Consider the following 23,970-nt stretch of genomic DNA (forward strand, 5'->3'; position numbering starts at 1 on the left):
TCTTACACAACAAATTTAAGAAGCAGTGTTCTCTATTTCATCATCAGTATATTTCTATAACCAGGAGACAGAAAACCCATAACTCTCTTGTTCCTCTTCAGGCTCTACCCCCTCTCTTCTCCCCCTGGTCCCATCAACCGAGAGTCAACAATTTAAAGACTGCTTTGGTGAGTTCTTTTAATTTCTTAGCTGAACCTCATCTGGCCTTGCTAATACATAACGTTCTTTAAACTGATCTTCCCCATTCTAAACCCCATCTAATTGTTAAAACTGACTGAGGTGATTATCTGGTAACAGCAGATAACTCAACCGTCCTTCAACCATTATGTTATTTGTTCTCCCATTCTATGAAACAACAGTACTTATACTTTGTATTCCTTTTAGTGTTAACACAGTTATTACAACATGCTTTCTCAGGTCACCTAATAATGGTATATTGGTTTGGACTGACAGAATAGGAAGAGCTAAGGCATGCATTTCTGCTACCTGTATCTTTGTTCCCACTCTTCATGCAATTCTTAAGATTTTTTTCATCCTTCTCGTAATTTATAACTAACCTCAATCAGAACCTCTTTCTCCCCTTCGTCAGTATGTTTTGCATTATCCAGTTCATCATGCATCTCAGACAGCTGGTCTTGAAGATCTCTGATCTCAGTCTGGTGTTGTTCTTGCTCCATCTTCACTTCAAAAAGCCTCACCAGGAAAAATCAGACAGGATATTTTAATTTGTAGAAATAATAACGTGTTCTTTCAAGTACTAAAAAGATAAAGTATCTCTTCCCATGTTCCCTGGAAGGGAATGGGATATAATGAGGCAGAAAACCAAAATGACAATGGGTAAAAATGAGAACTCTTAAGTAGATATTTAAGTGGAAAGTTCTATTTTATTTTAAACCTAGTACTATATTCTTGACTAAAGCATTCAAGTGTTTCCATATTTTAAAGACTCAAACTATATATTATGACCATGAAATATTAAAAGCAATTCACACTAAGAGGAAGACTATAAATTCAGCAATCTTCCTCTTCCTTCCAGATATTCTAAAACCACGCCTCTTTTAAACAGTAGAAAGTTTCCTACAATAACAAATGTCAGTCTGATTCCATTAACATATTCTGAAGTTTCACACAGGTACTTTTAATCTAAAAGGTTTAAGGAAAGGTACAAATTCCAACAAATAACCTCTAGAATTAACTCACTCCTCTAGGTTTTGCCTGAGTTCCTTCTCACTTTCTTCCAGCTGCTTTTTTAAGGCTTCTTTTTCACATATACTTTCATCAAGCTGCAACTGAAGATCTTTCAGGCTTGCTCGTGTAGCATCTCTTTCTTCTTTGGAATTTTGCTGATTCTGAATTTTGTACACCAAGAGTTAAGCAAGATAATAGTCTAAGCATAAATAAGTTAAAGGGTCTTTTCTATTATATGAAAGAAGCCATTTCAAGACTTTGATGTTTTTCACTTGTAGAAGTGCTTATTAATTTATGAATATTAAAAGACTGGAATGATTATTAAAACACACAAAGCACTGCTTTTGGATTTTTATTACAAATGTGAGAAGTGAAGTCTCCTCAGTATTATCTAACCGGTCTCAAGTATATTGACTGTTATTACAGACTCAAAAAGCAAACTGAAAGAAGACAAGCTATTCTCATGTCTTCAGAGCATGTCTGTACTTAATTACTTTGAATTCAGCACTGCAAAAATAATGGTGTAATTAATAAACAGCAGCTACATAAGTAATAGAGTTTGTCTCTCACTCCATGCCTGTCTCACCGCAGTCAATACATTAACATTTACCTCTGCAGACAACTAAGAATTTTACATGCATGTGCCTAACATTTTTATTCACTGCTCCAAATTCCCTCTTAAATACTAAGAGGAAAGAGATTTCTTAAAAAGGGTAACTATGCTATGAGCAACCACACTTAAAATAAAGTCTTCTGTAAAAGCACGAGTATATCTGGATTAAAAAGAATATGAAGCAAAAAAGATTCAGTTGGGTGATCAGTTGTAACTTACTTTGAAATGGTCAAAAGCTTTATAACAACAAAGTGCCATACCCTAATTTCTAGATCCAGTTTTTTCTCTAATTCTTCCACTTTCCTTTCAAGTTCTGCTTTTTGTTCCACCAATGCTTTTACTTCAGCCGAAGAATCCGAAACCTACAATTAGAGATGTTTACTCCCACAAAGCCAAGATGTTCTTTGACAATTGTGTTTTAAAATCTGAAGTAAAGCTACAAGGCAGGCTAATATGTAGCACCAACTACCTGAGCTCACCAGGGACAAGCCAAGCTAATATTTTCAAAGCAACCATGATCTGATTTTCATAAAACTTCTTGGTAATTGCTCAAGACATGCTGCCAGTAATGCAGAAAATATACAAATCTGAAGAAAAATTCAAATTAGACAATATATGAATGAAATCATCAGTACTTGGGGCCAAATTTGACTGAGATATCACCAATTACACAAAATGGACATCAAAGATATTCATGTTTATATGTCAAGACAGATTTTCAAACACTGGTTTTTGGCAGTTTCTTAAGATGTGTTTTATATTTTCATTTTGACTAATTATAGCCCAGGATAAAATAATCATCAAAAGTAAGCATTTAATCCTTCTTATGCCATCACTGCAACAACTGGGCATTTCTTCACTTTGCTTTAGAACTGAAAAAACAGTGCACCACATATTAGGAATCAAAAACTTTTCAGCTGGCAGACTGTCAAATGTTATTATTGTAATATGGCTTTTAAACAATATCCTAGATTACTGCTTTTCTAAATTACAAATTAAAATACTCTCTCCACTTAGGTATCTATTCACATCACTATAATGAGAAGATGCTCCAACTTTTTTTTTTTTAAAGTTATGTAGGTTAGCTTTCTCTTCGACCCAGTAACCTTTTGATGTTCATGTTAAGTTTGCATCTCTCTCCTCTAAAACGCGGAAGCTCTCATGATAGACTCCTCTGCATTCTTTTTTAATTGTTAACTAATAGATTTCCCATAAGTCACCTCAGTGCATGACTAAAATGGGGCTATACTACCAAGACACTAACAGAATAGTCTAATTGAAGTGAGAGGATTCACATTTTTAAAGCCCTGTTTGAACACTGTATCACTGTGAAAACAACAACAACCTTAAAAAATTATTTACCTGCGTCTTTCCAGAAGCTCTTGACTTTAAAGTCTGAATTTTCTCAAAAACCAAGTTGACTTTCCTCTTTGTCGCATCATCATTATCAGCACTTCTAAAACAGACAGTACAAGTGAGCAATGATATGATCAAAGGTACTTTTTGTTAACATCAAAACAAATTCAGTGTCCAAACTATTGAAAATCACCACCATAAAAAAAATAAAATCTAATATGAACCAGCCAGAAGGTATCTTAATTATGATTTCATCAAACCCTTTAAAGAGAGCCTTTACCAGCTCTTTAATCTGTATTCCAAATGTTTTCTAAAAAAAAGAAAAAGAAAGAAAAACCACTGGACTCTTTAATTGCAACTCTCTTCCACAAGTGTACAGCTGTGGAAAGACAGGTATTCAGCATGTATATTATTCAAACATACTGAAATTAGAAGCAATTAGTACTAGGTTTTTCATGTCCTGACTACTGCACCACAAAGTAACAAACACTTCAACAGCTCCCAGAACCTGCTACATCAGGAATGCAAAGAAATTTAAGCACATCATGTATATATTAATTCATTTCTCATTCCTTCACCTTTCACTGAGTTACCATTGGAAAATCCCCAGTAAGAGAGTTACAGTGGACAAAGGATTAAATACACAGCAACAGGAAAGCCTCTGTCGAACCTTGCCAGATAACACTTTGTTGTTGTTGTTTAAAAAAATCCACAAGTGTCAACTCCCATGAGATGCGATTTGAATTCTTCATGAATCGCCATATCACATGAAATTTAACTCCAGGAGTATTTAAAAGACAACACCTATTCTGATGCACAAATTTCAAGTACATTTAACCAAATCCTGTACAATACCTTTTGTAAGTCCTGATTGCCTGGGTATTTAGAGATCCTATAATGCCTTAAAGGACACAGCTGAGATACAGAATTATGAAACAGACATTTCATTTAATTATAGCTTTGATTTTATAGTTTCACCCTTTAAACAGTCTCGTCTTCAAAAGTTAACTGTTTACTAACCCTTCCTTAAGGTAATTGTAAAGTATCTGTTTAGCAGTCTCTTCATTCGTTTGCTGTGCAAGATCTTGCTGGCCTTTTAAGAGATCAGGAGTTGCCTAAAAGGACAAAGTAAAATGTCAAAAAATATAAACCTATGAGAGTTGTAAATACAACCTGTAGAACTGAAGTTCACCATTGTATTCTATAATGAAAACATCTATGTACTGAGGACCTAAAGTTCACAAAGATCCCTTGGAGTCTTGGCTTACTGCAAGAAGGAAGGTACTCCACACCAAAAGAAAGCAAACATCATTTTGCATGGAGTTACATGGATTTCAGCATTCTACTTCTGTGCATTTGTGCTTAAGATTCATCATGGCATCATTTACAATAATCTTCTTTGGCCCTGCCATCTTCCTTCACCCGTACGAGAGCATGCTGGTTTACAAACCATGTTCGCTATACCTGCAACTACAGGAATAATTTTTGTATTTACATTTCTCCAGAACAATTCTGCTATCTCATTTGGAAGCAGTGAGATGGGAGCTTGTTCTAACGAAGAGCAGAAAAATACACGTTTAATAATATGCCAGTTTTAGTACGCTAGACTGTAAAACACAACTTAAAAGAGTAAATGCAAAATCACCTGTGCATTAGGGATGGATGATAATGTTTTTACAGAGCTCATCTTGGCTCCCGAATCAGGCGGAATCGTGATTCGGTTTGGTGGCAACAACAAGGTAGAAGTTACTGTTCTGACTTCCTCTCTCTTACTCTGTCCTGGGAGCGTAGATGACTGAAACATTAAGCTCTGGGTATCAGCTCCATTTTGTTTATGGTATTGCAAAGAATTGAAATTGCTGTTCTGAGTGTCTTTAACGGGCATTTGCAGTTTTCCAATACTTCGAGCGGAAATCTTTATCTCTTTAGAAGGTGACTTTTGATCTCTGGATAACTGCTTGTGAAGGCAAACCTTAGATGGTCTCAGCAATTGCTCAGTAGACTTACCCAAGCTTTTACTGAAGTCATCTAAACAATCCGAATTTACATCGAGCCTTAATGACAAGGCACTATCAACACTTCTTGATCTTTTACGATCATCTGGATGAATTCTATTCCTTTTTCCTGACCTACCTCTTCTGTGAGGATCAACTTTCTTATCAAACTTTTCGATTAGCTGATCTACTCCTGGAAGTGAACCAGTGTCAATATCACGACCAGTTCCAGGCAAAAATGGGATGTATCTTCTGTTTTCATGCCGATTAACATTGTCTGCGTAAATGGCATATTCTTGGTCATCAAGTAGAAATCTGTATAAGGAATTTGCAGAAGTGGGAGTAGCTGAGGAGGAGGAGGACCTGCGTGAGTCATCCAGTACTGGCCCAGCTGAATCTTGTCTGCGGAAGGGAAGAACATCTGGTCGAGGTTTTCTTGTCTCGGGATAAACTGTGGGACTAACACATGGGGATCCTCCTGCAGATGAAAACGATTCTGAAACACACGCTTCGTTGGGGCTGATTGTGCTACTGGGACAATCCAACAGCTGCTTATTTTGGTCTTCTACTTCTACTGACCTGTTCAAATGTATCTTTTTTGAATTTGCTTTGGTTGTCTCTGCAATATATGTATTTGCTTTCTGTAGTGACACTACTTTAGATGAGGAAATCCAAGGCTTTGCTTCTGGTTTTTCATCTGCAAAAGACTTAGATTTACTGCACACAGAAGGTGGGTAATTATCCAAGTTTAAGTTACCTTTTGCAGGATCATAAGGCTGTAAAAGTTCAGGATGTCTTTGAAAGTTCAACAAACTGGAGGCCTTCATTGTTCCATCTTTAAAATCTGATATTTTGTTTTCCTTTTCATCCAGATTGGTTATCTTTAGGCTTTTAAGCATACAGGGTTGCATGTGCTGCATTCCAGGAAACTTTGTGTGTTCACTGTTTTTGTCTTCCAACTTAAAAGCAGTATTGGAGTCTGTGGCTGGCTTGCTTACAGCCTGAGAAATGACCTGTTGTTCTTTTCCAGGAGGGGGATTTTCTGACAAACATCCTTCTGTATTGTTTAGTACTATGTAAGGATGTCCATCAATTCCTTGGACTCTAATGCTGACACCATAAGACCCCGTCCTAGAATTTTGTGCATTTCTAGTTTTTTGAGACTCCTCACTTGCAAGTTCAAGAGTGACTTCACAGTCCTGCTGTACGTGCTTAAAACCAGCAATATATGGCTCCATGATTACGAGGATTATAGCTGAATAAAAGAAAATTACAAAAATGTCATTGTTTTAAATACTTTCAATTATTACTGTATTAATAAATTGTATTCATTACTTTATTCCATCATTGAGTGTGTCTATGAAGACTAACAGTAATATGCAGAGAAATCAACAGACAAGCTATACCAAGCATGAAGCAAACGCACTGTGATACAAAGACAACTGTATTCTGGACCAATGTAATGTTATTTTATGACTGTAAATGTTAAGAAATAACAACGGTTAAGATTACCTACACAGGGCTGGTGCTAGTTGCTTTGGAATCGAAGGTTTTCAAACATAAGCAATTATTGTACAATTTTTTGAGTCAAAGCAGTTTTTATTTTGGGTATCTCCACTACACTTGCTGAAGAACCCTTCACAAATCAATGATCATTTTATATCCAGCAGTTACTACCAGCCAGATCAGCAATTAAACATGAGCCCAGGAGAGCAAAACATGACCAGGAAGTTTTAGGTTATGAGTTTTAGGTAACTAAAGCACTGCAAGGAAGATCAACATCCTTATGCCCTTGAGTTGCACTTTTATGTACCTGGTTTTCAACATTTTTTTCTAAAGACACCTGAAAATAAACTTTTTCATTTATTATCTCACTGTCATCCATAAGAAAAAAACTTTCCTAGAGATTAATTTAATAATCCCTCAATTGTGGGCTTGTTCCAGAAAACTCCAGCTGCTATTTTAAAACAGATACTTTGCTGAGCAACAGAAATGGAGCAATACTGACAGTATTTCTAGCAGCGATGGTACCTTTTTCAGAAGCAACGGGAATTCTAACTCCAGCCTATATGTGCCAAAAATGTTTAAGTTCTAGAAAACAATAAATTAAACCATACCTGCATTTTTAATGTTAAATGTCATTCTTTCTGTCTGGAAGAGCTGGTTTTGTGGGTAGTTTTGTTTTACTGTCAGATTCTGAGCTAACTGTCTAGCTGCAGTGTCAGTAAGACCTGTTTCCATAAAAGAATGGAACACAAGGGCTGTTGGACTGATGCAGAACGCGGAGGGAATAAACTTTTGAACTGAGCTGGAAAGCTGAGTAATCACTGAGGCCTGACAAAAGCAAGACCACTACCAAGATCACTAAACAATGGTGAATAATCATCCAGAGGAAACAAACAACAGGATGTCTCATGGAAAAATAAACCTTTGCAGTTTCACTCTCCTGTGTACCTCAGCGTGAACCATCTCCCTCAGATATTCTAATCAAATCTTCCTGACAGTGAATTGAAAAGTTTGGCTGGATATCCATAACATACTAGTTTTCACACAATTCTTCCTTCTAGCAGGACAGCTCCCCTCAAAAATCCTCTTCCTCTCCCTATAAACCAGATCCAGCTCCTCCTCAACAGCAGGCTTACTTCATCTGAAGGAATCAGCATATGTTTCTCTAAATACAATGCTAGATATCAACTGATTATTTTAATGAAGGAAAAAACCAGACTCACAGTCAAAGTCTTCCTTAGATATTAAAAGATTTGGTGAACTAGTTAAATTCACCAAAATTAATTTAGGGGTTAAATTCACTGAGTAAAGGGAAGTAAATAGACACTGTGAATTCGATGTCCATTTAAGACCTCCTGGAATAGGAAGAGAAACAGAACAAGGCAAAAGCAAAGATGAGCCAGAGAAGCTAAGGGACGTGGAAAAACGGAGGAGCAAGAACAATGGAAGGAAACAGCAAGGCCCAATACACTTCATTACCTTGGGCTTCCATTCTGTGCATTTGCCCACGCTTTTTTTCTGAATACTCGTAACAGCTCACATCAATTACACTGTTTCAGTGTATAAACTGAGACAAAAATGACAAAGTAAAAATAGCAGAAGCTGATTTTAATCACCCAGAGTCAATGAGGAGGTCTCCATTGATTTAGTGGGGTTTTGACCAGGGCACTGAAATCAGCTTCTGAGCTGCACTGATGGTGGCTGAGAAAGCAAAGGAAGAAAAAGAGATAGTACTGTACATAGTTGTAACTTAGAATATACACCGTGGAAGAACTAGACCACACTAATCTAATGAATGGTTGCTGGAGGGAGGAAAGAAAACAGCCTCTCCACTCCTCCTTTAAACTGCTGAGCAGATCCAGCTACATTCATCCATGTCTCAAAATCGTTCCTTCTTTGCTCAAGGCAACAAAAAGAAAGTATTTTTAAAGGTTCAGAAGTAATTTTCAAAGGAAGTAAACATTTTGAAGCTTTTATGCTTTCCATTTTTATGTTGCTTGTGTTATATTACACGATGTTGATCTGGAGTTACTACTATGGGTATGTAATGAAATAATAAAAATTTAAATAATTTCAAGTTTTAGCAAAATAAAAATTATGAAATAAAGTTTCTCAGACTTCTAAATCAAATCTGCACGATTTTCTAGGAAAAAGTGTGAAGATGACATGATTTTGTAACTGAAAATTACTACAAAGAACCTTCAAATAGACCACGAAAAAAGCAAGAAAATTCTAGATCTTCTAAAGAGCAAGCATTTAAAGTGTTAACACTTTCAGAAAATACAAATTATTCAGAACTCTATAAAGAGAAATCTGGTTTGCAGAATACAGAGTGCTAATACTACTCTGAGTAAGTTAACATCATTCATGGCATATTTGCATGTGTCCATGTAAGCGAAAAAAAAAAGATTTATACATAGTTGGTAGCATATCTGCAGTAGATGAATATGTGAACATCTTTAAAAATGCTCTCCACTTAGCGATTCTAGCAAGATTAGAAATGCCACTAATAAGTTCAAACAAATTACTTAGCATGTGAAAGTTTACACTACACTTTAAAGCTGTATGTATTAGCAGACCTATAAAAAGAGTAAAGTTCATTTGAATTTGCCAATAGTGCTAACAATTAACAAACACAAGAAGAAGTCAATAAAAATAAACCTAAAATGGAAAAAAAAAAAATTTCAAATCAATCAGCATAAGGAATAGATATGCAATAAATTAAAATATGTCAAGTTCAGGGTGACTGCAAAAGCTGTGCTTTCAAACATGTTGCAAAGGTGCTAAAACCATTAAATAACCAGAAAAAAAAACCCCAAACCCCCAAATCCCTCGAAAACTACCACAAAACACCAAAATCCAAACAAACTTAGGTTAATAATGTACTTTAACCATTAATACATTTAATTTGTCTCTAAAACTATAACAAAATAAGTGTATTAGTCTTCTTCTCGTGCACTATACTAATGGAGCACTTAATTTTACTATACAAAGGAATATAACTTTGTAAAAATCAAAGTGCTAAAACAACAATTTTTAAAACAGAACAGTTTAATTTTCTGGAACTGTGAAAAAAAAAAAAATGTATACAGAAATCCTGATTACATCTACAAGAAAGTAAGACAGCCAGTCCTACTGGTCAAATATTTGAAGGCTTTACTTCCAGTTCCTATTTTATAGGATGTCAAGCCACAGTGGATAATAATCCCATGAATTACATAATACCAAAAATGTATTTTACAATAAACAAAACCACTGGTTTTGTAATATTATACACATTTTAAAATTAAAAACAGTACTACTGGTTTCCCTCACACACAGCTTTTCTGATAAAAACCTAAAGCCTCTAATGATGTTAACTGTTTAATTGCAGTTACAGTCATATTTCTACACACACGTTGTGGAGTTGGCCTCTTAGGCTCTGGCAGGCTTACAGCAATAGATTAAGATAAGAGGACTGAAGCTGTTCCTCTCCCATCTGTCTGCCCCACTCCTCTAGTGGACGCCACCACGTCAAAAATGAGATCATCTGAAAACTCTGATGGCTGAGTATACACCTCAGCCCAGAAAATCTGCAGACTGGCATACTCAGGTAAATGCAATCAGCCTCGTGTTCCATACCATTAACAACTGAAATTCTGCCATCTGATACAGTGGAGGAGCTGACAGCTGGGGGCAATGACAGCTACAACTGTCCAGTTTTAATCTTCTTTAAGTCTACTGAAGCCCTCAAATGTTATGACAGAACAGTTCATTTACTCTTAAGCTTACAAAAAGAGGTTAGATATTTTAGCAGTAGTTAAGAAGTGACCTTCTCTGTTTGTGGGGCTGCTTGTTGTTTTCTTGCAGTTACTTATAAAAAAATAGAAGCTTTTTTTTTTTTTTAAGAAGGGGGTGATATAAATTCTAATTCCAGATTTTCTACCAAACATACTTTTAATTTTGAATATAATAACTAATATAGTCTTGCTATTAATTTTCTGTCTCAGAGGAGTGTAAAAGTACAGTTATCAGAAAACAGAAGCAATGATTCTGCATAAATTCTCAATAGGTAGAAGACTGTCATTTTATTATTTTATAAAATCTCTTATCTCCTATCTGCGAAGCAAATATCACAACAGCATATACAAATTAATCAGGGCATAAGAAATAACTACTTCAATAGATTATTTTCTTTTGAAAATATTCTACTTGCTAAAACAGATACAGTCAAGGATATAGAACCATCAGTATCTTTCAGAAATTAAAAGCTCAGCTGCAGTTTAGAGCAATGAAAGTATATTGACATCGGATTGGTAACTTCATCTGCTGCTCATACCAAGCCAAATTTTATTGAGCAGCAAAGTTTCACCTGAAAACTTGCTAGAAGTTGAGAAAATAAATAGCCTGATTTTCTACAGTTACATCATATAAACCTAAACAGCTGGATTTACTGAATTTGTTAATCAGTAGATCATCATCTAGAGCAAGTCCAAAAGAACACAGATTGAAGATCCAGCAAACAGTCAGGCACAAACAAAGCTCATTCCCTCCACTCGGTAACACATTTTTACAGATATCACTGGAGTGTATTTGCTGTATGCCCTAGGGTAAGTTATTTGACTTTATTTCAGCAAAAGAGTAGTTTGCAGCTGAATAATATTCTTGAAAACTGTCAAGATCTGAAACAAACTGACTTAATGAGTTGACCACAGACTCAGCCTGAGCCTGCAGGCCTAAGCCTTTGCATCTACCCAGGCCCTTCCTCACACTGAAAGCCTGCGAGAACCTCGTGCAGCCCCTGTGCGGTCACATCCAGTTTCATCAGGCTACAGGATCAAGTTCTTTAAAAAGTTTCAAATATGTTGGCTTGGAAGATTCTTACTTCACTTCAACGTTGTATGTTACCAACTGGCTTCAAAAAATGTAGGCCGTAACACACTACCCCCAAAAGCAACAGCTCTAGCACTCCATTACCTCGGCTTGTACAATCCTCTGTTCCTTTTGTGAGCCAGCAATCACGCAGACACACAGCTTTACTGATCCAGCAGAAAAAATAAGCCGTTTTCTATCAGATCAGCAGGCCACCAGGGAAGGACAGGATCACCTATTCTGGCAGCAACATGGCCTCGGACTGCTTGAGGCAATCACAAAATCCCAGGCTGAATTTGTGTTTTAAATCCATTTTCAGGGACAGAACCCTTTAAAAACTTCTGTGAACAAACAAAATTGGCACTCAAAGATGTTCAGGCCTTTCACTTTGGAGATTTCTTTTTAAAATAAGCCTTCATAAAGGTGTTTAAACACTCATTTTCAATACTGGCCCCTAGGGTATGAAAGTCCCATATTTTATCATTACTCAGAAGTGGTTTCATTTTTCTGAACGACTTATTTTTGCCTAAAATAGAAACTGTAACATTTTTGTTCACTAAGAGAACTTGTCAGCAGAGGTTTTCGTGTCTGAAAATCCAATACTCCTCATGCTATTCTGTAGCAGTTTGCTCTTCAGTGGTGATACGATACTTTACAAAGAACCACAGGAGGGGAATACCGCAGGTTTAACAGGTCAAAACCATTTTGTTAGAAAATGCCTCCAAACCATCTCCTTTTAAAGCTAGCTACCAGCAGCTACGTGAGACCCACCTTACAAAAAAAGAAAAGCCCTGTAATTTGGAACCCCGACTGCTCTCCCTGCCAACAGGAGCAGAAGAGTGCCTTTGAGAAACACACTCCTGTGCCAGACGTGGCTGTTCCCCCCAGCAGCTCTGCAGCTTTCCTAACATTACAGCATCCCAGAGGCACGGCATTGTGTCCACTCATCCATTTCACTTCTTCTTTAGCCAGATCTACAAGACAGATTTATCAACACCCGACCTTCCCAGTGCTGTTAAATGCCACACTGCTGACGAAGCTGCTCTTCTGTATCCTGCCCACACCCCCCATCACTAAGCATGCCTCTAACACACCGCCATAAAGCCACCTGCACTGCCCAGCCAGGGCTCCCGGGACACGGAACACAGGCAGAGATGCTGACGGGGATCGGGGGGGACACCCTATCCCACCAGGGTATGCTCCCTGGCCTCCTTAGAGCCACAGATCCTTCACAGATACTGCCCCACATCACATATATGCTTCTTTTGCACATATCTAGTGAAGGAATACGCAAGAATAAAGATGATCTGAGTTTTCCACTTTTCCTATGGCACTAGGTCTCCTCCCTGGCTCCCTTGACGACAGAAAAAAAGGAACTCCCTCATATCCAGTATCATAATCCTGAGAGTCCTAAAACTGAATCAGCTGAAGATTTTTCATTAAAGGAAGATTAGGGCATACCATACTATCTTTGGGGGAGCGAACTTTTAGAATTCTGAAAATTTCAAGCTATTAAAGGCTAAATTATCAAATTACATTTGGTTCCATGGAATTTGTTTCCAAATTTCATAACCACAAAAAAAAAGTCACTACCCATATTACTTAATCAGTGCCTTTTTAAAAAAAGAGGCATGTAACAGTTTATGGATGTTTACTCCAGATTTTTCACATGTGCACAGCAAAATGCCAGGAAGGAAATATAAAATTTGTCCTCCAGCTTTACGTAACATTGAGCTTGCTCTCCAAGCTAAATAATGTGCAGCTGACTATTCAGAAAGTACCAGCAATATCACACAAAGTCAGTGTTAGGTCAATAACAAATGACAGTGCTATGAGAAAAGGACAGGAAATAACTTTAGGAGAGAAGAGGAAGGAACGCTTGCATACTGTAAGGGTAAAGAAAAGGAAGCAGGCAGGATAATTTATGGAAAGACTGAAACTGTAATGTTTTTACACTTGGTAGAACACAACCTCACAAACATGCCTTGCAAGCATGAGGGGAAACTTCATAACTGTCAATCCTACCTACAATCTGAGGCTTCTGCAAAAGGAAAATGGGCCTGGGTTGCTGTCCCTTTTAATCTATATGGAGGATATTTCTGGGGTGGCTGGCTTACTTGATCTACTGCTTACAAGAGAGCAGAAGGGCAAAGAGTATAATTTTCAAAAGGCATATACAGAGGATGTTCCACAATACAGCATGTCATAATTCAGTACATGCAGGCTCTCTGCATGTAGCAGTGGGGAAAAAAAAAATTACCCTGAGAGAGATTTATTTTATTATTGGTCAACTTTTCTGATGTTAGCATCAAAGATGTACCTAAAATTTATATAAATGAAGAACCAGAAAAGAGACCACTGAGTTTTAAAATATTCATTCCATTTAAAAGCAGCCTGAAAGCTTTATGTCCCACCACTTCTTCCTACTTGTTAAAATAAAAGAGACTATGAAAAATTCTATGCTTGAAAAAAATCATCAGTTGCTGGGAACCTAAGCCATATATTATTCAGAACTCCATATACCAGTATTATACCACAAAGACTTATGCTTGGTATCACACAGGCACAAGCCCAGCCTCCAAGACAGGGCTGACCTATTATTATAGGCAGAATTAATCACACATATTTCATAAGAAGTGAGCTAGCAATGTATATTCTTCCAAAACCACTACATATAAACGAACTGCAGAAGCTATTTCTAAACTTAGTCCTCGATCCCATCCACCACCTGAGGTACAGCCCCTGCAAGCATCTGTGTTACTAACTGGTGCAGCACAAAGAGGAAAGGCCCTGGTTTTGACCTGCTCCGTCCCATTACGGTCCCAGGACCGCACCCCCAACACTGCCCTGTGACCTGTCAGACCCACTGCCAGTCCCGGGGTGCACAGTGCCCATGTAGAGAAGTCAGTGCTGGAGGACACACTCCCACACTGCCAGGGGTCATGCCAGTCTCCCTTTGAAAGCAGTAATACCAGCCTCCACATCAGGAGCAATGCAGTAGGTCTGTGCCTTCCACAAATGGAACTTTTCTCCTTTTCCTCTGACCAAGTGGTGATTAAATATGGTAGACGTATGGCTTTGGATACGTAATGAAAAATTAAGAGCAGCCAGGAACGCTGACCCACTGAGAAGTTGGGGACAGAGGGAAGCGTGCCATCACAGTAATACATTTTAGTAGTGAGTATTTCAACACTTCTGAATCAATTACTTTCATTTCTGTTCTGTGAAAAATATCATTCTCTGCTTTGATTTCAGATGGTAGCCTAAGGATGACAAGTTATAAAGTCCTGCAGAATGAAGATTCCATCTAACACTTTTCTTCCATAACTGTTAATGGAACCACAGCCACTCTTCGGTTAGCATGGATTACACATATTATTTTATCCTGAAATACAGCACAGCAAAGTGGACGAGCCTTGGATTTGCTGCCTTAGAGATGAGGATTTTGGTTTCGGTTCTACCCAAATATTAACCTTATTCAGATGCTCAGCCAATAAACCAGGATATTAACAGCCACCCTTTGAAGGACAGGAAGACAACTGAATACAATAAAGAACGTCAGTAGAAAGAACTATTAACAGCAGTTAGAGCAAAAGATACTGTTTGCTTGCTTACAGCTTGGTTCATATTCCCTCTGGCTGAAAAATGTTGTGTGAGGAAGTCTCAATGTCTCAAATGTAAAACATCTTGTTAGTCCTATGAAAGTATGTGACAGATCAGCCAAATGCTTGAGCTGTGTGACAACTAGCAGGTTTTGTTGGTTTTGTTGTTTGTGGTGTTTTGTTTTTATTTTCCAAAAGGAAAATCTGCTTTAATGGCTGCAAGTCAACAACAAGACATATTGGCAGCTCTTCAGGTCTCATAAATTGTCAAAGTTTGATTGAAGACAAGGACACAGTATATATCCCATTTTCTTAATCTGCTATGTATGAATTCATATACTCATAATTTTACAGGATTTATCCCCAAAGGCAATATGGCATGACCTACTCAGTAAGCAACGTTAGTAGAAATTAAAGCCTTAATTTTTGTTAATAATAAAAATATTAAGAAACCCCCAAATTTCTCATGTAATATTCTAAACTATTCATTCTAATATAATTTGTATCATTATTAAAAAGCTCTTTTTCTTTACTGAAGCAATTAGTTTCCAGATTCTACCAAATCATAAACAAAAGGGAATCAGAGGTGAAAAACACATTAAAAGTATACTAAAACAGAAGTCAACCTGTATCTGAAATAGAGTTCCAAGAAACAAACTCATGTCATCAGTCTTGACAAGTCCCAGGCCCTGTGTACTGCGGTACTAATTAAGTCACTGGAGGAAGACGGAGAGTTACGTTTGTTTATTAATAGTTCCACTGGTACAAGCTTTATGTGAACACGAATAGCTGCATTAAGTGTACCTGTACGACTACACTGTTTCTTCTCCCACACAGGCTCACATGCACCTGTGTACAAGCTCTTTTTCTGACACTAACACAGAATCCAATCTACTGGGGTTATCTACGTGCACTTTGAGTATCCCGACACCACTGCAGTACATTTATAAACTTCAAAAAGCAAACAACAAAACCTTACGAATACTTATATACATGTGATATGACCACACTCAATTCTTCCTCATTTTTATGACAAACTTGCAAAGGAGAAGGTTTAAAAAAAAAAAGTCACCAAAAGGAAATTTTATTTTATATGCTCTCTGCTAGTTTATCAAATTCTAGATGTCCATATCTGCTGAAGTATTGACAGAAACAACAGCTGAGTGACACAAGGATACTTCTAGATTCTAAAAGCAGTTTGCGATTTCAAATACAATAGCTGGTTTGTATCCAAACATCTGATACGATTAGACTCACTCCACAAGAGATTCAGTGTTGTTTCAGTACATTTTCCTCCAATTGTTAGTGTTAGAAACTTTGTATTTTGTTCCAAAGGAAGTTATCTTAATACATCCCAGTGATATCATTATTGTTTAAACAGAAGAGAGTAAACTGTTCATATTTTTAGAGGCTCAGGCAAAAATCTCAGGTTTGTTACAATAAAGAGTCTCTTAGAAAGCCCTTCTCAAAGAAATGGAAACAGTTAGGGCAACTTTTTTACAAAGTTCTGCCAGTGCTTCAAGGACACGAAATTATGTACAATATCATCTAAAATAAATAAATAAATAGGTTCCCTGCTCCAAAAATTATTCCTTGGCTTTAGATGTGACATATCACCAGACAGACCTTCTTCTCAGTATTCCCACCCACAAAAAAATATAATCTCGTCTACAGAAATTACAGTTACAGCAACACAACATATGCAACCAGCATAACCCTGGTTATATAAGTATATAAGCTTAAGCCTAACTAAAGTTAAGGATGAGCTATATGAGTACAACCGCATGCAAAGGCCAAGGCCTCACCTGTATGAAGACACACAGAAAAGGGTTAGTCTATGGAAAGTCAAGTATTCATGCACAAAAACTACCTGTAAAATAGACTTCAGGAGTCATATTTACCCAGCGAACATAAGGCCGCAGCTTCATGCGTATTCAAGCTGGTTATGGCTCCCCTTTTTCTATTGTTAAACTTTGTCTTGATTACACTGTATTCTTTAAACGCTTGGCTTCACACCCGTGTAGTTTCTTTCAACTAACTCAACCATGCATTTTAAAGTTTAAATACGCAGTCAGAGCTGCAGGCCCTGAGCCCAGGCACCAGAGCCAAGGAGATGCTATCGTCACCCCCAGTCTGAGACACATAACCCGAGGAGAGAAGAGAGCGGCTAGGCACCTCCAGAGAGGAGAGGAGGGAGCTCCACAGTGTGCCGGCTGCTCCCCGGGAGATGCAGCACTCAGAAGCGCCTACAAAGGCACCGCAGCCAGAGCCGCCCGGTGTGGACCCTGCCTGCAGGCTGAGCGCAGGGTTAACCCGCTCCCCCGGGCCACCGCTCTTCTCCCCTGCACACTGAACAGGGCCACTACTGGCGGGGAACGAGGGGGGTAGGGCTGCTTCTTTATGAGGCTTGAAGTGTTTGTGGAATTGCAATCTAACATTACAAGCCAACTGTACTGGTAAACGAAGGCTGCTAGTGCTGAACATTTGCTGCCTGCCTGTAACAGCTAACGCTGTGCACATGACCCCATGAAGGCATACCCCAACCCACTGCCAGTTTCAACAAGGCCTAACAAAATACTCTGAGCTTGATTCACATCACTGAAAAGACTCCCCCAGCTCTATATAAAAGCTCAAACTTTACCCACCACTTCAGCACTGTGCTTTGTGTTGAAACAGATGACAAATCATTACCCACTTATGAGTGGTTTTATGCACATAAAATACGTCTTCTAATAAACTTCAACAGCTTTTAGAGATACCTTTCAAGAGAATTTAAAATAGGGTTGGAACATTCTACTTATAAGGCTTCTGCAAGCGTCTGTGAGAGTTTTATGCACACGCACACAGAAATACACATGCCTATGTATGTGTAAGCATGAGCAGCCCATCCAGTAAGTCTCCTTTTCATAGTGTATTTATAAAGTTTCCATGTTAACATTTTAGCTGCATTTAAATGGTGTGTGTAATGTACATATAACTAAAGAATTCTGAACTTCTGCAAATGCCTGGAGTCAAACTCTTGTCTGAGTCTGCTGAGAGTTGTGTAGCTATCTGAATGGGAATGACTCCTAGCACACCTGGGGACCCTCAGAGAAAGAGGCTGTTGTGGTAATAACTGAGGATTCTTCCCATTTTACCAAATCTCCTTGATGGGTTTTTTTAAAGTCAAAGTTCTTTCTGAGATGTTTCTACAATCACCTTTACTCCTCATTGCTGTCTTTTTACCAGAATCAAGCAGAATGTGGAAACTTTATTATAGAATATTAATTTTAAATCCCATACTACCGATCTGGTTAATGCATCTCAGAAATACAGATGGATCAATTTAATTTAAAACAGAGTTCATTTGGCTACAAATTTTAGAAGCATTCATGGAAAAACTATACTACGTACTTAAAACGTTTGGCTATGGATTTTGTCATCCACTCTATTTCACATGAAACAGAAGGCTGTAAGTCTACACTTGGATAAAGCCTTCAAGGAGGCTTCCAGCTCTATTGACAGAGATGGTACAAAGCCACAGCAAATACACTGAGCTCTAATCCCAAACGGTGGTGACTCCATGACTACCACTCCACTAAATCTTTAGCACATACATTCCTAACATGTTAATTTCTCAGGTTTAAACACTAAAAAATTTCATACTTGGCTATACTGAAAAATGTTACCATTCAGATTTAACTCCACGCAGAGTCTCCAGGCCAAAGCAGTTTCTGAAATGTGTTCATGTTTCCAGATAAACATGCCTAGAATAAACACTCCATGAGCACATGATGTACCTTCCCTCTCACAGTAACACTGTAAGGTACATTCTCAGCCGGAGGATTCTCTATTCTTTTGCCAAGTAAGAACAGAAATGACAAAACCAACCCTTTGGGGATTTTTGAACATTCTACCAACACAGCATTCAAGACATTAAAAACGCTGTCAACTTCCAAACTTAAGTTGAGGATGCATCAACTCAGCACCATCCTCCTCAGTATACAGTTTGCTGAGACCTAGCAACAAAACTGGAGAAAATCTAACATCTCCACCTCATCACACAGTTGTTAATCTCTATACTGTAAAGATGTTGTTCACTGAACTGATCAGGTAGAAGATAACCTCCTCCCAGCCCTAAAAAGGAAGAAGTGGGGCAGACAGAAGAAAGAAGCAGCACAACTGCTTTATCTGAATACATTGGCAGTAGAGTAGCTCCATCACTTCTGCTGCTATTCCGAGGTGCACAGAGAGCGTGCAGAAGTGGGGTAAATGGCCTGTTACTTCAGTGTTCATTGCCATTTCTCAGAAAGCTATTAGCATCAGTCATCTCGACTAGTGATTCTTGCTAGTTCCCCTCTATCAACAGGTAGTCACTGCCGAAGGCTGAACATCGATTTGCATAATCAGGTTCACACGCTTAGTATTAATACAGACATTTTCAGGTTAACAGAGCAATAAGGCCAGATAATGACATCATCATCATTACTGTAACTTCAGAAAGCAGAAATGGTAAAACAGCAGACTGCAGAATGAAACTGCTGATCTACTTTTGTTTCATTTCTGACAACAGCAGAATTATTTGGCCTCAAAATATTAAAATAGCTATTTTTAAGAAATAACCTGCCCACTGTGGTCCAGGCTGAATAAAATCCTTGCACATATGTTCATCTCGCATTGCTCCATGACAAAAGATTTAAAAATTCAAGGTTGAGGTCGTGCCATTTCACCTACGCATTTCAGATGACACCCCAGAGCCTAGACAAACCAGTTTCACCAATGCTCCCAGAAAGATCAACTTCCTATTACACAAGGTAAACCAGAAGGAACTGTCACCAATTCTTTTTTTCAGCTTAGTCATCCTTTTAGTGAGGTAAAATTCCTTACACGGGATACACCACCGACCATTTCTGCAGTGAATTAAATTCCACATCCCCCACATACACCCTGTCAGGAGAACCTATGTGAATTCTCAGACATTTTACTAGTGACAGTGAGATCTAATAATGCAATTAACAGAAATTAAAATAAGCCGGTTTGCTTGAAGGCAAATCAGGCAGCCTAAACAGTCATCCCCTGTATTAGACTTAAAAGCAAAACACAACTAAGTCAGATACTGAGAACAAAAACAGTAGTGCAATACACCCACAGAGAACACAGGCTCTCTGGAACATCACCACAAATTCTGTGATCAAAGAGGTTAGCAATGATAAGCCCTCCCTTTTCATTACTGTCATAACATTACTGACATTTGCTAAAATAATCCTTCCTATTGTGTGTTTGCACTGAAGTGGGATATAGAAACAGTTAATGACAGTTCTAATTCAAGGTGTATGTAAACCGACTCGGAATTCTTTTCCATTAATTAATACTTTCAAACACAGCTCTGAATTGTAAATAAACACATGTAAAGATATCAGTCCCTTTATAAGATACTTCATTTGGAGCACTGCAAGTTTTTTGTTTAGCTCATATCAGGTTTTTAGAAAAAATATATCTGAATATTAAGCTGAACAAATATTCTACCAACAATTATTTTCTCTCAGGTGAAAGATTATCTTAATATCCTCAGAGAACTTTTATTAAAAAATAGAATTACTGCTTTCCAATATTATTTTTCTATTTTAAAAATATAGCTATGTCTCAAAAAGAATAACATACAATAAAAAACCCAGTATAATTACCTTTCATAACATGACAAACTTCATCATCTTTGTAAAACATGCTGCTTACTACACTACTAATGGTTCATTCCGATACTGTATGAAAGGTTTCACTTTCATTTATAATCTTTTTCCCAAAAAAGATGACCTGAGTTCAAACTAACACTCTAATCATTAATATAAAAGTACACCAAGTTGCTATAAGCTTTTTTTTTTTTTTTTTAATCAGCAGTAACCACATCTGGCTTAGTACACACTGTGAGCATAAGCAAATTTATTCTGGCTCTAACTTGAGAAAAAAATGAGACAATTCAATGACAATGACATTTCTGCAAATAAAATTGCTAGTCAAACAAGTTCTTACAAAGCACCTTAAAAGAGTAGAAAAGGGGGTTGGGATGGCCGTTTTATTTATATTTTTATAGTTTTAAAGTTCTGTTACAACCAGCTCTATAAAGAGATCCTCAACTATGAGACATGTGACATTTAGTTGTCAGAACAAGCATCGGACACTGAATCTGTGCAGTCCCAGTTTTTGTACCACAAATCACTATATCCTAGGGGGTTTCTGATTAATCTACAGGATTCATTTACATGAGCGCGCTCAAGTTAAACACAGAGGAGACGCTCAGATAAACAAAACAACTTTCAAGGATAGGTTTCCACTATTTCTACTTTGATAGCGATTCAAACTACATTGCGGTGACTTTTTAAAATACTTACATGCTAAAGAGAAAAACAGAAGAAAGATGAAAGATAAAAGCTGTAACAGCTTTTCTTCTGTCAACCGCAGATGCTAATGCAAACTCACCACGGAAGTTTTATCGCAGCACGGATCTCCCCATAAAGTTGTCATCGTAGGGAAGCGATATAAACTGTATCCGATGCAAAGAGGGAAGAAGGATAAATGGCTGAGGTGCCATTCTAAGCTTTCCCGTGAAAAAGAACGCACACAATGCGGACACACCCTTCCGCAAAAACACGCTAACTCGTGGAACACGAGGGAGATGCAGAAGTCAGGGCGCCCTCGCCTCAGGAATGCCAAGAATCCCCGGAGGAATGCGTGCGGGCAGGCGGCCCCGCGCCCCCGGGGCTGCCCGCCGGCCGCGCCCGGCCCGGCCCCACCGCTTCACCTGAAGCCCCGGGCCGGCAGCAGCACGTCCAGCGGCGGCCCGCCGCTCCGGGGCAGGCAGCGGGGAGAAGAGCCCCCGCGCCGCACAGCCGCGAGACAGCCAGGGCGCGCCCGGCTCCGCGCGGGCTCCGTCCCGACCCCCGCCGCGGCCCGGGGGCAGCGCCCCCCCCCGCCGCCCGGCTCGCCCGCCCCGGGGAGCGCTCGGGGGCGAGGCCTGGCCCGGCCGGCGCCCCGCCAGCCGCCCCGCGCCCTCGCAGGCGAAGCCGCGTTCGTTCTCTCCGACGCCCGCAGGACTCGGCGCCCTCGGCCGGGCGCGTGTTTAACGGGGCGAGGCGGCGGAGCGAAGCCAGCGACCCGCGGCGCCTCACCGCGCGCTGCCGCCTCCACGGCCGCGGGCGGCAGCGCCTGCGGCTCCCCCACCGCGCTCCGGCCGGGTCCCGCCGCAGCCCCGTGCCCGCCCGGCGCCGCCCGCCGCGGCTCTCCTCACCCGGCCCGCGGAGGAGCCGCCGCCACCAGCCCAGCGGCCGCCGCGCCGCGCGCACTGCCCGCCCCCTGCAGCGGCGGGGGGCCGGGGCGGGGCCGGGGGCGGGGCCCGGCGGGGGCGGGGGCGCTGCCTCAGGTGAGCCGGGGGCGGCCTCGCGCGCGCGCCGCCGTTTCCCGCGCGCGGCGGCTCCTCGGGCCGGACCCGCCCGGCAGAAACCGCGAGCGCGGCGGAACGGCCGAGCCCGCCCGGAACACCCCTGCGAGGAAGGGACCCGGCCCCGGGCCCCCGTCCCGCCAGCCCGGGGCCGCCCGGCGGTCGCGCTCCTCTCCCCCGAAGAGCGCGGCCCGTCGGGCGGAGGCGGCTGGCGAGGCGCGAGCTGAGGCGGCGCAAGGCCGGCGCAGCAGGTAGGAGCGAGCGGGGCAGCGTGCCCGTGCTGCTCGGAGAGCAACGTCGCGGGCACCCCCGCACACCCGGGCTGGCTTCAGCGCTTTGGGCGGTTTTCACCGCGCCCGCAGCTGGACTGGAAATCTCACAACAAGGTGTTTGCCGATTTCCAGAATATTCTGCGTAAACAGTGAGAACTGAAGTGCTGCCGTACTGCAGCATGCCTCTCTCCCCTGGCCCAGGTGTGAAGAGATGCTGGGTGATAAGGACTTGTGGTTTACTGGTGTCATACAAAAAAAATAAAATGTAGGGACCATAAGCATCTCACAAGAATTGGGCCTCGGATAATTTCTTCCACCCTCAAAAATTTGTTCACAAGATTTGAACCACCAAAAGCAAGCAGCATTGTCAGAAGAAAGATTATAGTGAGAACACAGGGAAAAACTACAAAATATGATAGATCCACATCTAGGAGAAATGCAGGGAGTGAACATGAGAAGAAAAAATTCAGTATACAAGCCATGAAAGCCACTTACAGAGTTGTTCTCCAGAAGTATGGATCAGCACACATCCTCCTCTCAAATCCAGCTGTGCTAGAGGTCACTGCGCAAACTTCTGTCAGAGCTGCTCCGTTACCTGTTACAGCTCTGTCCAAACAAGCCTCGTTAGCAAACACTATTGTGTGGAATCTTATTGTATATAATTGTGTGGATTTTCTGCAGAGAATGCCCCTGTCTTAATTTGGATGCATAAAAAAAAGAAGTTCAACCAGAAAACTAACTGTTCCCAATACGATGTCAATATTGACGCTTCCGGGGCACTGTATCCAGGTTTGGGTTGTGCTGGGAAAAAGAGTTAAAGTTCACACTAAGCTATGATACATCAGAAAATTAGCTGCATTCGGAGAGCTTTAAAAAACATGCGTCTCAGTAGTATTCCAATCAGTTTTCCATAAGGGTGTATTGACAGCTGCAAGAAACGGTCAAAAGCAAAACAAGGAGACAGAGAAGCAGCAACTGACAGCAGTAGCTTGTGATAAAATACTATGCTGATGTTTAATCAGTAGAAAGAACTGTAAAACTGTGGGAATTGGCCAAATTATAAACAGCTGAAGAAGCAGCTAGTGACGTATTTGCTGACATCTAACAGTGTTTTCCTTTGCTGAGAGGGTGGAAGTATCAGGTGTGACAGAGGCGATAAAGTGGGGAAATGCACCTC

General features: G+C 40.0%; 1 protein-coding gene across 9 annotated transcripts in view; it reads right to left on the reverse strand.

Annotated features, from left to right (window-relative positions):
• Positions 1 to 23,340, reverse strand: part of CGNL1 (cingulin like 1) — a 63,161-nt gene extending 39,821 nt beyond the window's left edge. For 2 of the 9 annotated variants that reach the window (XM_074917461.1, XM_074917460.1), the window contains exons 1-7: positions 21,564 to 21,989; positions 4,803 to 6,406; positions 4,178 to 4,272; positions 3,164 to 3,257; positions 2,062 to 2,163; positions 1,201 to 1,349; positions 558 to 693 (exon numbers count right to left, since the gene is read on the reverse strand). In XM_074917461.1, the coding sequence (XP_074773562.1) occupies positions 558 to 693; positions 1,201 to 1,349; positions 2,062 to 2,163; positions 3,164 to 3,257; positions 4,178 to 4,272; positions 4,803 to 6,389 (2,163 nt within the window). In that variant the 5' untranslated portion in view covers positions 6,390 to 6,406; positions 21,564 to 21,989. Of the gene's footprint in view, positions 1 to 557; positions 694 to 1,200; positions 1,350 to 2,061; positions 2,164 to 3,163; positions 3,258 to 4,177; positions 4,273 to 4,802; positions 6,407 to 21,475; positions 21,992 to 22,252; positions 22,272 to 22,371; positions 22,404 to 23,288 lie in introns of those variants that run through there. The other 7 variants (XM_074917454.1, XM_074917455.1, XM_074917456.1 and 4 more) reach the window with 7 other exon arrangements.
• Between the last annotated feature and the right edge of the window lie 630 nt (positions 23,341 to 23,970).

The sequence above is a fragment of the Athene noctua genome, chromosome 13 (assembly GCF_965140245.1).
Source record: "Athene noctua chromosome 13, bAthNoc1.hap1.1, whole genome shotgun sequence".
Classification (NCBI taxonomy): domain Eukaryota; kingdom Metazoa; phylum Chordata; class Aves; order Strigiformes; family Strigidae; genus Athene; species Athene noctua.